General features: G+C 35.1%; 1 protein-coding gene across 2 annotated transcripts in view; it reads right to left on the minus strand.

Annotated features, from left to right (window-relative positions):
- LOC128210368 (G protein-coupled receptor kinase 5-like) overlaps positions 1–15,524 on the minus strand; it is a 60,490-nt gene that overhangs the window by 10,407 nt on the left and 34,559 nt on the right. Inside the window, exons 6-16 of one of the 2 annotated variants that reach the window (XM_052914682.1) lie at positions 12,379–12,471; positions 11,658–11,862; positions 10,845–11,035; positions 9,797–9,834; positions 8,896–8,985; positions 7,995–8,083; positions 6,363–6,482; positions 6,002–6,139; positions 5,400–5,537; positions 4,578–4,709; positions 1,872–1,916 (exon numbers count right to left, since the gene is read on the minus strand). In XM_052914682.1, the coding sequence (XP_052770642.1) occupies positions 1,872–1,916; positions 4,578–4,709; positions 5,400–5,537; positions 6,002–6,139; positions 6,363–6,482; positions 7,995–8,083; positions 8,896–8,985; positions 9,797–9,834; positions 10,845–11,035; positions 11,658–11,862; positions 12,379–12,471 (1,279 nt within the window). The remainder of the gene's footprint in view (positions 1–1,871; positions 1,917–4,577; positions 4,710–5,399; positions 5,538–6,001; positions 6,140–6,362; positions 6,483–7,994; positions 8,084–8,895; positions 8,986–9,796; positions 9,835–10,844; positions 11,036–11,657; positions 11,863–12,378; positions 12,472–15,524) is intronic. The other variant, XM_052914683.1, reaches the window with a different exon arrangement.

The following is a 15,524-nucleotide window of genomic DNA, read 5'->3' on the forward strand; positions in this document are numbered from 1 at the left end:
TAAAAAAAGCACCGCCGAGCAGAAGGCTAACACTTGTCTGTTGTTTGTTTAGTCGAAAGAGGGGCATAACTGAACAATTATTACAGCCAGAGTTACAGGTCTTACTGTAAATGTGCATACTGTCTAGTGCAACATGAGTACCAAGTTTTATTTCAAAAAGTGGTTTTAAAGTCATGCCATAGGTTAATGAATTGAACAATGACGCCGACTATGACAATACCGTCTTTAATAAACAGGCCTGCTAAAAATCATACACAAATTTTGATTTTTTCATTGGCATTTAACTGTTGAGGATACCTCATCAGTAGGTCAGAAAATAGCTCATTAAGCTAATGTGTCTTGTTATCATATAACTGACTTTTAATAAAAATTCTTGTATCTTGATTCTTGTATTTGTAAAACAGTTAACAAAACCCACATTTTCCGCAAGAAAATATTTTCTAAAAAATTCTCAATTAAGCAATACAACGCTAACCTGAAATAAAGTTTATTAGTGTTAGTATGTTACATCACTACACTAAACATGGAATAAAGCTGCATGCACAATGGGATATGCTCTCTACTCCTACCAATGGAAATGGGAAATTGATACCTGCATTAATTTTTAAACAGATACTTGACAAACAATGGGCCAATTGTTCAGAAGCTTGATAAAGTCAACAATGTGTTAATGACATCATTGTTAACATTCAAATGTATTTTGCTCTGGAACTTTCATGATCTCAATATTAATCTGCAGAATTTCTAACAAGGTTTAAAACGACTTTTTTTCGCTGTTTGTGGGTTTTTTTAAATATATGAGCATATCTCAAAAGATATGTCCAACTTTTCTCTCTAAATAAATACTGTTAACAGCAATGTTAACTTAAGCAAAGTTTGGAACAATCTGGTCAATGTTGTATTCCACTTACTTTAACATTGAACAATTGAAAAATTTAATAGAAAAGAAAAAATATGTTTCAGAAATCACATAAGAATATTTCTCAGTTTTTTAAATCATATGTGTAGACGAAGAGTGCCGCCTAGTGAACACCAACACAAGTCTTGTCAAATTGTCTTTGCCAACATGTATACCAAGTTTCATCTGAATATTTTGATAGGTTTAGGAGCAATGTCTAATGATTTAGATTTTGCACAACAACGATAACGATGATGTCATCACTGACATTGAGGCTTTTAAACAATACCTCAATTTTTAATCCTTGAAAAACAGACAAACTAAAAATGAATTTTGTAAGACACCAAAACATGAAGTTTGATTTTTCATTTTGATTTCTCAACCGTTATTACATGTATACAGTGGTACTTGGTAGAGCGCGTATAATTGGGCATTCACAGACATGCATTTCCATTATCAGGGATGTGATTGGCCAGGCAAATACAGGCTGAAGCAATGGGGCACAGGGGCCCTCTAACCCCGTAACGGGGGTTAAAGGAGGTGAAGCACCATGCCGAAAAAGCAAAATGGCTTTTAAGAAGCCCTTTTGAGGGCTCTGCTGACATCAAGTTTAAATGAAACGGAGTGTCAATACTTTCATTAAAGAATGAAGTAAAAACCAATCGAAACCAGTTGACTTTCTGATACGAGTGAAAATATAAAAAAAAAAAAAAAAAAAAAAAAAAAAAAAATTGTCCCTCGAGCCATTAGTTTTGTGGAAATCGGCGAACAAATCACATCCCTGATAAAGAGACCCCAACATGTATATACAAAATATGGAGATTTAAGCATAGGGAGATTTAAGCATAGAAGTCAGTGGGCTAAAGCATGAATGTAGTCAGAAGTCAGTGCTTTTTGGTATAAGCTGATTTGAGAATCCATATATGGCAGAAATAGCGAATGATGGTACAAGATTACAATATATTTCAAGTACCTAATTGTGTGAAGTTCGTCTACAACAGCTTGAAAGGCATCCAGCCTATAGAAACAAACAAGTTATGTAAGCTTTCATGGGCAGAGTGTTGAAACACATGGTATGGTTAACAAGCAGAATTCACAAGATCATACATGCCATAATCTGGGTAAGGAATCATGTGACTTCAAAGGGGTTCTCACATCAGTCACCAGGGGTCACATACGATGTATATCACGCTTTTGAGAATTTTAACTTTATAAGCATTATAATTGAATTAGCGTTTCTTAAACTAAAAAACAAATGTACAAAGAATACATGTCGTTACAAAATGAATTGAACAAAGCAATCTAGAATTCATTTTTTACATTTTTTCTATTTTTTATTTAATTTTTTTTTTTAATTTTGAGGGGTATTCATCCCTTGCTGGGGAATGGAGCAAAAATCTGTGGGATTTTCTCCTGCGGGGAAATATGGCATGTATGCAAGAAAGGCTACAAACTGTTTTTTAAAGTGTTGCCAGTAATGTTTAGGAAAGGAGCACTGTGCAATAATGGTAAGAAATGCTACATTTGGGAAGCAAACACATCATCTTAATAAGACATTTTTGAGACATTTCAAACTGGAATGCTTAGCACAAAATTATTTTCGAAAAAAACAACATTCCTCATCAGTTCCCTTGATGATATTTCAAACAATAAACGAACCAGCAATGTTAATTTTCATTCTTACTATTCTATATTTTGAACAGTTATTCAGATATGGGACAGTATACAATAGTCTTATCCTTTTCTTTAGATATTCCTTGGTGATTCCATTCAGTCAATTGGCCAGTTATTTTAACCGTCCAATCAAAACACTTATATCCTTAGATACACCTCAGTGATTCTATTCAGTCAATTGGTCAATTATTTTTACAGTCCAATCAAAACACTCATATTCTTAGATATGACCTCAGTGATTCTATTCAGTCAATTGACCAGTTATTTTAACAGACCAATCAAAACACTCATATGATTCCATTCAGTCAATTGGCCAGTTATTTTAACCATCCAATCAAAACACTTATATCCTTAGATACACCTCAGTGATTCTATTCAGTCAATTGGTCAATTATTTTTACAGTCCAATCAAAACACTCATATTCTTAGATATGACCTCAGTGAATCTATTCAGTCAATTGGCCAGTTATTTTTACAGACCAATCAAAACACTTAAGATTCTACTCATAAACTTAAGTTAGAACTAACTTTGTAATTGAATACCGACCCGTTGATTATACTTTCGAAACCTGTTGGCTCGATATTCCAGGGACTGGCCAAATTACTTTGAGCCTTGCAAATATCGAGCCAAGTGGAAATGCTTACTAACAGTTAATCAAAATCGGTCCTTTTTATCAAGTTTGAACCAACCAGGAAATCGAGCCAAGCGCTATTGAGCCAAAGGGTTTCGAATGTACATTTGAAGGTTAAAACATATTTGAAGAAAAAAAAAACTGAATCATACGACCATGCATGTATCCTAAACACTCCAAATTCACAATGTACAATATGCATGGATTCAACTACATCAGCTCCAGCAAAAATACAAAATACAGTCCAAAGGGTTAAATGCAAATATATAGAGGATATCTTTTTTATTTCATTATCATTCAGTAAGCTATATTTGTAAAAGCAGTGCACACCAAAATCCAACATATTTTCTGTACCTATTTCGCTATAGAAAGAAATAAGGTTGTTTAGTCATTTCGGGTAAAGTCAACCCTATTCTTTTTTACCTGTCACAGTGAACACTACATTACTTTTGTCAAGCAATATGGAAACCAGATTTTATAAGATCAGTGAAAATATTTTTTTTACTGCTCTTCGAAAAGCCTAAAATAAATGCTGTTATTTTTTTTATCTGGGTAGTTTGGCCAATGGTTAATAGTAAGCTGCAAAAACACACAGACTCAAAACACAATACTTCACCCACCAATACTCTCAACACCTCTCAGAAAAAAGGAGAGAGCCCTTCGCCCTTGTGGGGTGACGTAGAGAGTCCCTTATCCCTTGTGTGGTGAAGTAGAGAGCCCCTTAGCCTTGTCTGGTGAAGGCGAGAGCCCCTTGGCTCTTGTGGGGTGAAGTAAAGAGCCCTTGTTAGGTGAAGCTGAGAGTCCCTTATCCCTTGTGTGGTGAAGTAAAGATACCCTTATCCCTTGTATGGTGAAGGAGAGAGCCCCATAGTCATTGTGTGGTGAAGTAGAGAGCCCATTAGTCATTGTGTGGTGAAGTAGAGAGCCCCTTAGTCATTGGGTGGTGAAGTAGAGAGCCCCTTAGTCATTGTGTGGTGAAGTAGAGAGCCCATTAGTCATTGTGTGGTGAAGTAGAGAGCCCCTTAGTCATTGTGTGGTAAAGTAGAGAGCCCATTAGTCATGGTGTGGTGAAGTAGTGAGCCCCTTAGTCATTGTGTGGTGAAGAAGAGAGCCCCTTAGTCATTGGGTGGTGAAGTAGAGAGCCCATTAGTCATTGTGTGGTGAAGTAGAGAGCCCCTTAGTCATTGGGTGGTGAAGTAGAGAGCCCCTTAGTCATTGGGTGGTGAAGTAGAGAGCCCATTAGTCATTGTGTGGTGAAGTAGAGAGCCCATTATTCCTTGTTGGGTGAAGGAGAGCCCCTTTGCCCTTCTCGAAGATGAAGGAGAGATACCCCAATCCCTTCTGGGATGAAGGAGAGTGGAGTGTATACTTACTCTGCGCCTGAAGAGTCTGTCTAGGAAGCTACTCCGTTGGGGGGCAGGGGGTGGATCCTCCAATAAATCTGGAGTTGGGGCATCGTCTTCGCCAAAAATATTCAGTTCCTTATAACATTCCGTCTCTATCATCTGTAAGAGAGCAAAATTGATAAACTGGAGAAGTACTTTGTGATGGAGAAGTTTTATCTTGTTAAATATGTAAAACAAAAAAAAAAACACAAAAACCCCCACATCAAATAGCCCAAAACCATGTAACGGTGTTTTTTCAGTCACACATAAACTGACGATGTTTACTTTTATCAAATCAGTGCAATCTCTTCCTACCAATGCATCAGGGTACAGTTCCTGGTCTAGATGATGTTAAGTTCAGCAGGAAGTCACCAAGACGGACTAGTACATTATATTCAGAAAATCTTGATTCATATTTATACAAGAAAAATGCTCTTCATCAAGTGATTATGACAATCTTCTAATATTTAGATAGCAACATACAAGAGTTCTCAGAGTGAATACTCATCTGATTTTGTTTGTCGGTCAAGAGGCATAACTCTTCAATAACTCTACAATAATATTAAAGTCAGAATTATGACCTTGATATGCAAGTGCATACTTCAAATTAATATCTTTGAATATCTTGGAAAAGTTTTTGAAATGTGTCAAAGGTTAAACATTTTACAAGATATCGCCGCCAGTTCAGAAAATCTTGCCAAGGCTAAGACAATGTGTGTTTTCTTCCTAATAAAAAAACCTCAGATGAGCTCAAATTGTTTCAAGCTAAATGACCATGTTTTAATGTGTTCAAATTTGCCTCTTTCTGACCTCATTCTGCCAGGGTATGGAGACGCAGCCTGAGTTGAATTTGCCGTAGAATGTGTCGTCACTTGGGTCCAGGTTCACGCCCTTCACCGTTGAGAACTGCTCAATGTCTAACACATCCTTACAGTACACAGCACGTGGCTGCAATATACATGGCAAGTAAGTAAATAGGAAAATGATAAGTTTATCCTTGATATGCATGTAAAAGAAGCAATTATCTTAAAATATTGCTACAAATTGACATTTGACAAAAGATTGTCATATTTGCTCTAAATATAAAGAAATCATCGATAAATCCTTTTCAGGCTGAAATACTTCATTCCCTAATACTTACTAACTAACAAGTTTCGAGAAAAATATCTCTATATTAATGATTTTATTGCTACCAAATATCTTCTCCTTTTTTTTTAAATCGCAATCGATTAACACTGACTTGAGGAGCAAATGATTGATTTCCAACAACTATCTATCGCTTTATTCCTAATTCAAACTTAAAAATACACATGTACATTTGTATTTACATTGTTACTCAGTTAAGCAAATAAGATCCGAAATAAAAAGTTAACACTTTTGAACAATTTTTCTTGTATCTAGGAAAACCTTACATCAGGAATGAACGGAGGGTCAAGCACACCCGCTTGTAAGCGTTTGAAGTTGATATTTTTGAAGAATATATGCTGCTTCACGTCCTTAGACCCAGCTTCTCCGCAGCCTAGCCGCTTACGAGGGTCCTTTTCTAACAACTGAAAATATGGTGATATAGTTTAAATTCTCAAGAAAATCAGAAAAATTTGTAACATTTATTCATTCAAACTAAAGTAAAATTGAGACAGTTTGTTTCTGCTATGCACACAAACAAAACCTTTAAAGAGTATACATGTGTATGAAGATTTGAAAATTATGTTTTCATGTAAATATGAAAGTAACTATAATTTAGATTTCCTCCCAAGCAGTAACTGAGCTTACCTGAGTACATATACTTCTACAGTCTTCAGAGAACTTTGAGGAGTATGTTTCCTGGTCTTCCTTTACTCTTCGGTCAACCTCCTCGCGCTTGACCTTCTCTTTACGCGCTCGGAATGGGGCCTGCAGGAGATATCCATGGTGTTAAGTCTGAGTTATACATTTGTAAGTGTTTTTCATTTACACTTTATTTAAGTGAACTTTTGATTGGTGTTTTATTTCATGTTAAGTTTAAGAATTCATGACAGCATTTTCCCTGCAAGCTTAAGTGAGCAAGGATAGCAGGGCTTCCGTTAAAGGAAGTTTGGAAATATACTTCTTCCTAGATATGGGCTAAAACTTCTAAAATCGATACCTTTGAAGTACAAAAAATTCCCTACTTTCTTTTATAAAACATCCGAAGTTGAAGGCTTGGAAGTTCAAAATATCAAAATCTGGTGTCAATGTTATTTTTATGGTGACATTTTAAATCAGTCTTGAAGTAACATGAATTATTATAATAAAAAATTGTGAAGTTGGAATGATAGAGTTGATTTCTATTTTAATTTTTAACATGATAGTTGTAATATAGTGGAACAAATTGCTGCATTTGCGAGACTTAAAAGTTCCACATTTCAGTGAAAAACTTCCAATATAAATGGTAAGGAAGTTCATACTTCCAGTATCAAATTCTTAATGGATGTCCTGAAGGACATATTTATGATGTTTTGCCATTTCAAAAACCTCATCACATTGAGTACATGACCCCAATGAGGTTGGTTTGTGGTCAACAAGACAGACAAGTGGGTTTCCACTGTGTGCATTAGTTTCCCTGACAGCCAAAAACCACAATATCAGGAAACTTCAACAAACAAGCATTATACATGATAGACTAGCTGAAAGTCACTGGGTATGATAAGAAACTTCGTCTTAAACAGTCTTCAGACAATCAGATAATAAATATTGTTTGCCATTATTGTTTAACACCACAACAAATCAAGGGGTACTTCGGCATAGCATATGGCTATTTTCAGAATAACATAATTTTATTATATGCTTTCTGGTGGTTTAGGGAAATTCATCAGTGAAATAAAATTGATATTTCACTGTTTAAAACAGTGAAATAACATTTTTATTTTTCACTGTTTTGAAATTTTAGCTTGTTCTCCAACCAAATCAGACTTCAACAAGTCCAGAGCTAGGACACATTTTCAACGATATCATTTTCGAAATGAAGTTACGTTCCATATAATTCAGCAGGCTTTCCAGAAAAAACTGCAATTAAATATCCTTTTTATGCGTATAATAAAAAGAAAAATTGTTTATTTTCATGTAAGATCACAATACATTTCACCTTGTGAACAACAAAAGTGAATATTTCACTCATGGCACTGATGTTAAGCTTACCTTAACTGTGTTTAAAGGATTAAAAAAGAATTATTCCCTTTTAATTCCACCCCTAGCTATTGGTATTATCCGAGATCGGATAGGAAACAGGTGAGCAAATGGCAATTAAAATTTCTATTTCTGGAGCTATTTTGGAAACTTTATGTTTTTGAATGCAGTTACTGTATACTGCTAGGATATGTATTATATTACGTTAAAATACTTTGAACACAATCCTTGCCAAAAAAAAGTTGAATAGGTCAATATTACCTTGCCCTCGATCATCTCGTATATGAGGCAGCCGAGCCCCCACCAGTCAGGGCTAAACGTGTATTTTTCATTCTTGACCACCTCCGGTGCTATAAATATATAATACGTTATTTCATAATGACAATATCATTTATGCAGTGAATAATATAAAAATATCTGTTTAGGTATGTCATAACTAAATGCTAAGTACCAGGATGTGGTCCAGGATCCCTTCTTATTTCTATAATTGAAAACATTTCAGATTGAAAATCTGTTTTAAGTCTGAGTAGTGCATATAATTTATGGGTGTTCTTTAATTTCAATCAAATACCTGCACTTGGAAAGATAAACGATCATAAATATTTCAGAGATTAAATAATTTTTGCTGGACCAGAACTTGGCTGTCTTCCAGTCTGATGCAATATGGATTCCTTGAAAAATTAACAGTGCAAAATGTTAAAGTGAGTGAATTTTCTAAGGAGTAATGTAACACACCTTTTTCATTGTCTAAATCAATTTGGTTTGAATGAATTTAAAGGAAATGTATGGTTTTCATATAGGTTAAATGCTAGAAATGGCATTTATTCCAATCTAAAGTGTTGCCTGTTTGCATTGAAATGTATAAGGCAAACATTTAGTAGTGTGTAACCTCCTCATGGCTTTTTAAAAGGAGAAAGAAATAAGAAAGAAATAATAATAAATAGGGCGATAAAATTCTATTTGAAAATAAGCAGAAGTAAAATTATTTTTTTATAGAATTGAATTGCAACTTTAAACCACTTTGCCCATATTCAAAGAACTGTACTAAATGGAAAAGATGGCAAAAACTGTGATGATTATTCAGCCATGTATAAGACCGTGCCCAACAGCCTTTGATCACAACCCCATCTGGTATTTCTACTGCTAGACCTACTTCACTCACCCATATATCCGACGGTGCCCACACGGCCCTTGATCAACTCCCCATCTGGGATTTCCACTGCTAGACCTAGGTCAGATATCCGTACATGACCTGAAACACATACACAGGTTATTACTATACACCTTAAACCACATGAGATATTCTGGGGGATGGGGGAGGGGAGGGAGCACTGACCATACACTTGGAATTGTTTGCATTGCTTTCACAAAGTTGGGATTCTTTTTAAATACTTGTGTTATTTCAAAATACTAATTTTAGAACCATTTATTTGTGGGCCTTTATAACTTCCACAACAATAAACTACACATTTTTTTCAAGCAGAAATTCTTCATTACTTCTTTATGGGTTTCTTATAAGGAATTTTATTCAACTTTTGGGTGATAAAAACATCAAAGTTTGAGTATAATGTTCACATATTTTTTCTCTGCACATAAATTGCTGTGAAATGTTTACAAAATAATACAGTCACTTGGCATCCAAAATTCACATAATTAAAATTATTCCACATCATCTGGTATCTTAAAGCTGCTATATTTTTTGTCTTGGAAGAAGCCAATTTTTGCGTCAATGTCTGGAAACCAGTGATATAAGACTGCTCACAAAAGATCAGATCGCAGTTTAAGTTTGAAAATTGAAGTTTTATGGCTTTAAGCGTTACCAACCCTATAAGAAAAACACGTTTTTTGGCAGTTTTCCAAAATATTGAGATCTGTTTTATTGGGAGCTATCTTTTATGCCTAAATTGAAGGCATTTATGCCAAAAATTATGCCAAAAATTATGCTGATTCTGAGACAAAAATTAAAAGAAAAGTCAAAACAGTGTCTGTCAATGGGAGAGAGTGCAGCTTTAAAAAGTTTGATTATTTAGAATGTTATCGAAGATTTAAAATGGAAAACTCACCATTATCATCCAATAAAATGTTTTCTGGCTTAAGGTCTCTGAAAGAAGAAAATAGACAGTTAAAACACAATGGCACGATATTCCAGAACTTTGTTAAAGTTAACTGTGTGATTAACGTCTAAGCGTCTGAAATATTTGATGAAGTGTTCACATATTTAAAAACAAACAAGTATAGCTTAAACAGGTTTGTAAATCCAAGCACCAAATGATTCAATTTTCGATAGCATTACTATCACCTTTTGGCAAAACAGACCAATTTCTTTAACATTTTTTTTTAAGAAATTAAACCAATTTCTAGAACATTTTTTTAAAGAAATTATTAACAAAAGAGCTCTAATTGCAACGTCTGATGATATTATATAATTGAAACGAGCATTTTGTCCACAATTCACATACAAAAAAAAAAAATTGATGTCTGACGAGAATACATAATCAGTCCCTTTTAGAATAGTCTTTTAAAATTGCACATAACAGTTGAAATTATTTTAAGTGACAATTTATCAGTCATCGAAATGAGACTTTCAGAATAAATGAACAAACCGTGAATAATACACTTTCGCTTGGAATCGAAACATTTCAACAAGCCCTGCTATATCAAATTAATCATAATCAGTGCTCCAGCTAGGCCTAAATAGCAGGGTGGGGCAAGCTGCTGACCTTTCTCCAGCACCCTGCTGCTTTTTTACTACACCCTGTTGTGCCCTTTTGATTGACAGGGTCAATTTTCAGACATTAGTATAAATAAAATAAATATTAAATAATAAATATACATAATTTTGACACTAAAATGAAGATAACAGCTAAGGTATTCATAACAAACTGTACGTATTGAAAGTAGTTACACGATTAAGAGTTAAACATTGAACCTTCCAAGTGCCCCATTTAGGCTCATTCAATGCACATTAAAAGTGCCCTTTCTGACCTAGCACACTACCCTTCGCAAATACTAGCTGGAGACCTAATAATCATATGAGCAAGCCTGAAAAAGGATTTACCCATGCTGGGCTTGCGGGCTTGTGCTTATTTCAACCACTGCTCAATGTCTTACCTATACACAATTCTTTCACTATGTAAATTCGATAGCCCTAGGGTGATTTCAGCTGCATAAAATATGGCGCGTTCTTCCTCAAATCCGGGGACCCCCATGTTGTGTATATGAAACTTCAGATCCCCGCCGTTCATTATCGTCAACACGAGGCATAGAGCGTCCTTTGTTTCAAATGCATAGGCTAAACTTACCTGCAATACAAGAATATATATTAGATTGAAATAACTTTTGGCTACTATTAAACTATAGACAAAAAAAAATTCAGTCGAATAAAGGGCATCTCAGTTATAATTTAAGCCAGAGTTATGCTCCCTGCTATACATGTCCCTGTTTAGTGCAAGACAGTTTTAACTCAATATAGAAATTGAAGGTTTAACAACATTCTTGCCTTAAGCCCTCGAAGTGGGTATTGTCTCTGGCAACATGTGTACCAAGTAGTTGTCCGGTTAGCGCACTCGCTTCTTAACCAGGTGACCTGAGTTCAATTTCCAGTCTGGGCGCATGTGAGTTTGGTTAGTGGTCACCAAGCTGGACAAGTGGGTTTTCTCCAGTTTTCCCCACAACACAAGACCACACGCTTGCGCAACACCGTGCCAATGAGAGTGACTTAGTGAAAATTATCATAACTTTCTTTACAATCATTGTAAAATATATAATGTTTAAACAAACATGTGTACCAAGTTTCATTTGAATATCATAAAAGGTGTTTTGACTTATGTTTAAGTTTTGCACGATGATGGCGCTGACACCAAAGCTATCACAACCAACCCTTTTTTTCTTTGACTTTATATATGTAGCTTATTCTTCACTTACTACAAATCTTGAGTTGATTTTCTGAAGTATTTGTTTCTCATTTAGGGCCATGGCTTCTCCGTTCCGTTTCTTGATGCGTTTCTTTTCGAGCTTTTTGCAGGCGTACATTTTCCCTGTTGCGCGCACCTGGCACGCACACACCTCTCCAAAACCGCCTTTCCCCAGCACTCGATACATCCGGAACGTGTTCTTCGTGACTGGTTGACTGTGATTGTAAATAAAGGCATAAATTTAAGATCAAAGAGATTATAGTGGAATGTGCGCTTTTTCATAAGTGCTTGGCTTGATGGAAAATAGAGTGACCATCTTTTCAATGAGCATATTACAACATACCTTATATAAAGATGAAGAATTCCAGTTAAAAATTGATAATATATAAAAAAAAAATCATACACATTGTGAAATCAATGTTGCCAAGAAAGTTTCTCAATAAAAGCAAACTGTACGCTATTAAACTGTAAAACCTTGTTCAATTAAAAGTATTACATGGATTAAATTTCCAATCATATTCAATATTTTTTATGTTTTTATAAAAAAAATTACCAAAACAATAATTGGGGTAGGATGGGAAACAATAACCACAACATTACTTTCATTTGGCCTTACACAAAGATCTTCGTTAACAATTACTTTTTAACTGCTTTAAATCTACATGGATGATTAAAATGAAAACCACATATTCCAAAAAGAAATCGACAAACAAACATGATTTAAGACATACCCTTCCAAAAGTTTCCATTGTAGGTATCGTTTAAAATAATAACTTTCTAGAAAATCCTGAAATGGCTCCTTGGAAAGGAATTCAATTACCAACCTGAAAAGAAAAAGAAAGAATATTATAATGAGGCCAAAAAGATAAAATTGTTTGTTTCAAATTCCAATGCCCCAAAACAACGGTAAGAAGGACTGGTATGGAAGGAATTCAATTGCCAACCTGTAAAGAAAAAGAATGATATAATTTCAACGCCCCAAAACAAAGGTAAGTACAGTACACTCAACGAGTTAGACCCACTTTCCTCGCTCACTCCGAGGGATAAAGTCGATGTTCGCGGGTTTCCTCCGAGGGTAAATCTGTTGCCCTCGCTAAAATCCCCCTGAGTTTCTCCGAGTGGCTGGCTTACCGCCAAGTTTAATATGAAAGTAGCGTTGAGAATCGTCCGATTTTATGACCCCGCGGCGGAACTTTGAGTATAATCAGATAAGCAAGAAATCATTCTTGTTTAGAAGTTTTTTATTTTTATGCTTACGCACATTGTTATTAAAGCGTAAAAGATTCTTACATGTACCAACGTTTAATTTGTATTTATGTCCGTAAACGCCAATTGAATATTGTCTTGAATTATAAACATTGAATCATTAAAGTATATCCACTAAGTTATTGCATCATAAAGCAGCAGACTATTTACACGTTTCTGAACCATGACCTCTGACGTCAAGCGCGTGATCAATACAATGTAGAATATACTATTTATTATTGGTGGTTAAAAATAGCTATAACGTTTCATGGAATTTTCCACAGAAAACGAGGCAAGAAGGCCTTCAAAACCATGCACTGTGAACTTTGAACGCGTGTTTGACCTCCTGATTTTCCGAATGTGTAACCTAGAATTTCTCGGAAGCATGGAAGAAATGTGTTTATCATGTGAAACTAGTGAAATACGACTGCATTCATGTGGTAAGCTAACTTCATGCAAAACGGGGCAGAGGAAAAAGAATAATAGCAATTTACTGGAGCCATCGTAATCGGTTGAAAATTTTAATAAAATAAATACAACTTTAGCGTAGATTCTTATCTAGTGTCTGCCGAGTTTCGCGGAGTTAACCCCTCCGAGTAACGCCGAGTTCGTTATTCTTCGGTCGACTGATCACCCTCTGAGGGCCTTAAATTCAAACTCCGAGGAACGCGGACAGTCGATAAAATCATTGTGTTGGCCGCGATAGCAAAAATCCGCTGAGGGAAACGGAAAGTGGGTCTAACTCGTTGAGTGTACTGTAGGTATGGAAAGAATTCAATTACCAACCTGTAAAGAAAAAGAAAGAATGTTATTATTAGGCCAAAAAGATAAAATTGTTTGTTTCTAATTTCTATCCCCCAAACAATAGGGTAGGTATGGGGTTTTTTTAACGTTCACTAGAGAGCTCTATTCAAACAATACATTTATGCATCTTCCCAAACCAAGAAACTTCAAAAAAAGTAGTACCAAAAAGAGAAAAATAAACGATAAAAAAAGACTGTCAGATGGCGATGAAAAGAATTAGGGTAGAAAAAAAAAAGGTACAGTAGGTCATGAAACCAGACAAAAAACATTTTTTTGATACGCCTGATAACTTTCATGACATGAAACAAGTCTATCTATCATTGTTTATCATGGATGCATACCTTGTTATTTCTTTTCTGCTTTCATATAAACATTTCTCTGGCAGAAATTATCATTGGAAAAATCAATGGCTTTCTTGAAGGAAAACCCTTGGGTCAGTATTCACTAAGCAAACTTTGAAGTTGTGTGTTGTTTTTTTGAAAACTTATTCATATTGTCTAAAATAAGTTTGCATAGAATATCTCATTGCTCTTCAAATATTGATAGGCTTTGATAACGTTACAGAATCCCCACTGCTTGAATAATTTCAAACCAAAATTTTCAGTTTTTGTTTCATGAATATCTGTTGTTTGCTTGATATTTATGTTTAAAATTCAATTATTCCCCTTAAGATGAAAAATCACCATAAGATGCTTGATGACAGAAAGGAATTTAAACGTGGGAGGGTTCATTGTGACCGTGCAATATACGCTGTCTCACAATAAAGAACCAGGGTAGGTCTAACCTGCAGGGCTACTTTATGTCTGTGAACTATACCCAACCCCCTTTCATGACTAGAACTCTTAGTCACCAGGGTGGGCGCCCATGGATAGTCTGTTGGCGTTTTTAAATAAAAAGTCCCCCCCCCCCTCTTTTCCCAACAACCTCTCTCACCCCAAAAAATCAAGTTTTAGACTTGATAAATGTTTGACAGAAAAAAGAGTTCACCCTTGCCCTTTTGTTTACACACAGTCTTAACAAAACCAGCTGCACTGTGGGCTACCACATGTATAACCAAGCTTATTTCATGCACTTCTTGGTCAACAGACAGCCAAATCACAGACAGCTGCCAAGTGACAGAAATCGGCAAAGTGACAGACAACAACAATCAGGCATAGCGTCCAGCTATCAATACCAATTAGTATTCATAATATTCATTGTTACTGGTCAAGGCTTTGGTCATGGTTGCTTTTTTCCCCCTTCTAACCTCGTTCTGTAAGCCGTAGCTGCTAATTGTGATAATGAAGGAAACAGAACTATTACTATTATCGACAAAGTCTGTTTGTGCCAAGATGTGATTGTGACTTGAGCAATGTAAAAGAATTAACAAATTTTCAGAAGTGCAATTGAGCAGATTGTTAAGGAAATCAATGAAGTTAACACATTTGGCTGATAGCTTAGAACTTTGATTAGTTAACGACAATGTCATTGTTAACTTTAAAATCTTCACAGCTCTTAAACTAACATGGACACAATTGTGATATGCAGTATTTCTAATGTTCAAGACATCTGTTAAGGCTGTTTTATAAGCATGCTTAATATATAAGCATGTTAAAAATATAAAATAACAAATCACTGTTATTGTTAACAATGTTTCTTTATTGTACAAAGTCTTAAAAAAAAAAATGCTGATGGTAAATTTTACAGCATTGTTGTTGTTTTTTAAAAGGTGAAATCATAATATGATATACACATTTATGGAAATAAAACATGTATAGTTGAAACAGTTGTTTTAAACCTTGTTAGAAAAACTAAAGATCGCAAATGCGTTCATGAAAGTTCCAGATGA

This window comes from Mya arenaria, chromosome 12, assembly GCF_026914265.1.
Source record: "Mya arenaria isolate MELC-2E11 chromosome 12, ASM2691426v1".
Classification (NCBI taxonomy): Eukaryota; Metazoa; Mollusca; class Bivalvia; order Myida; family Myidae; genus Mya; species Mya arenaria.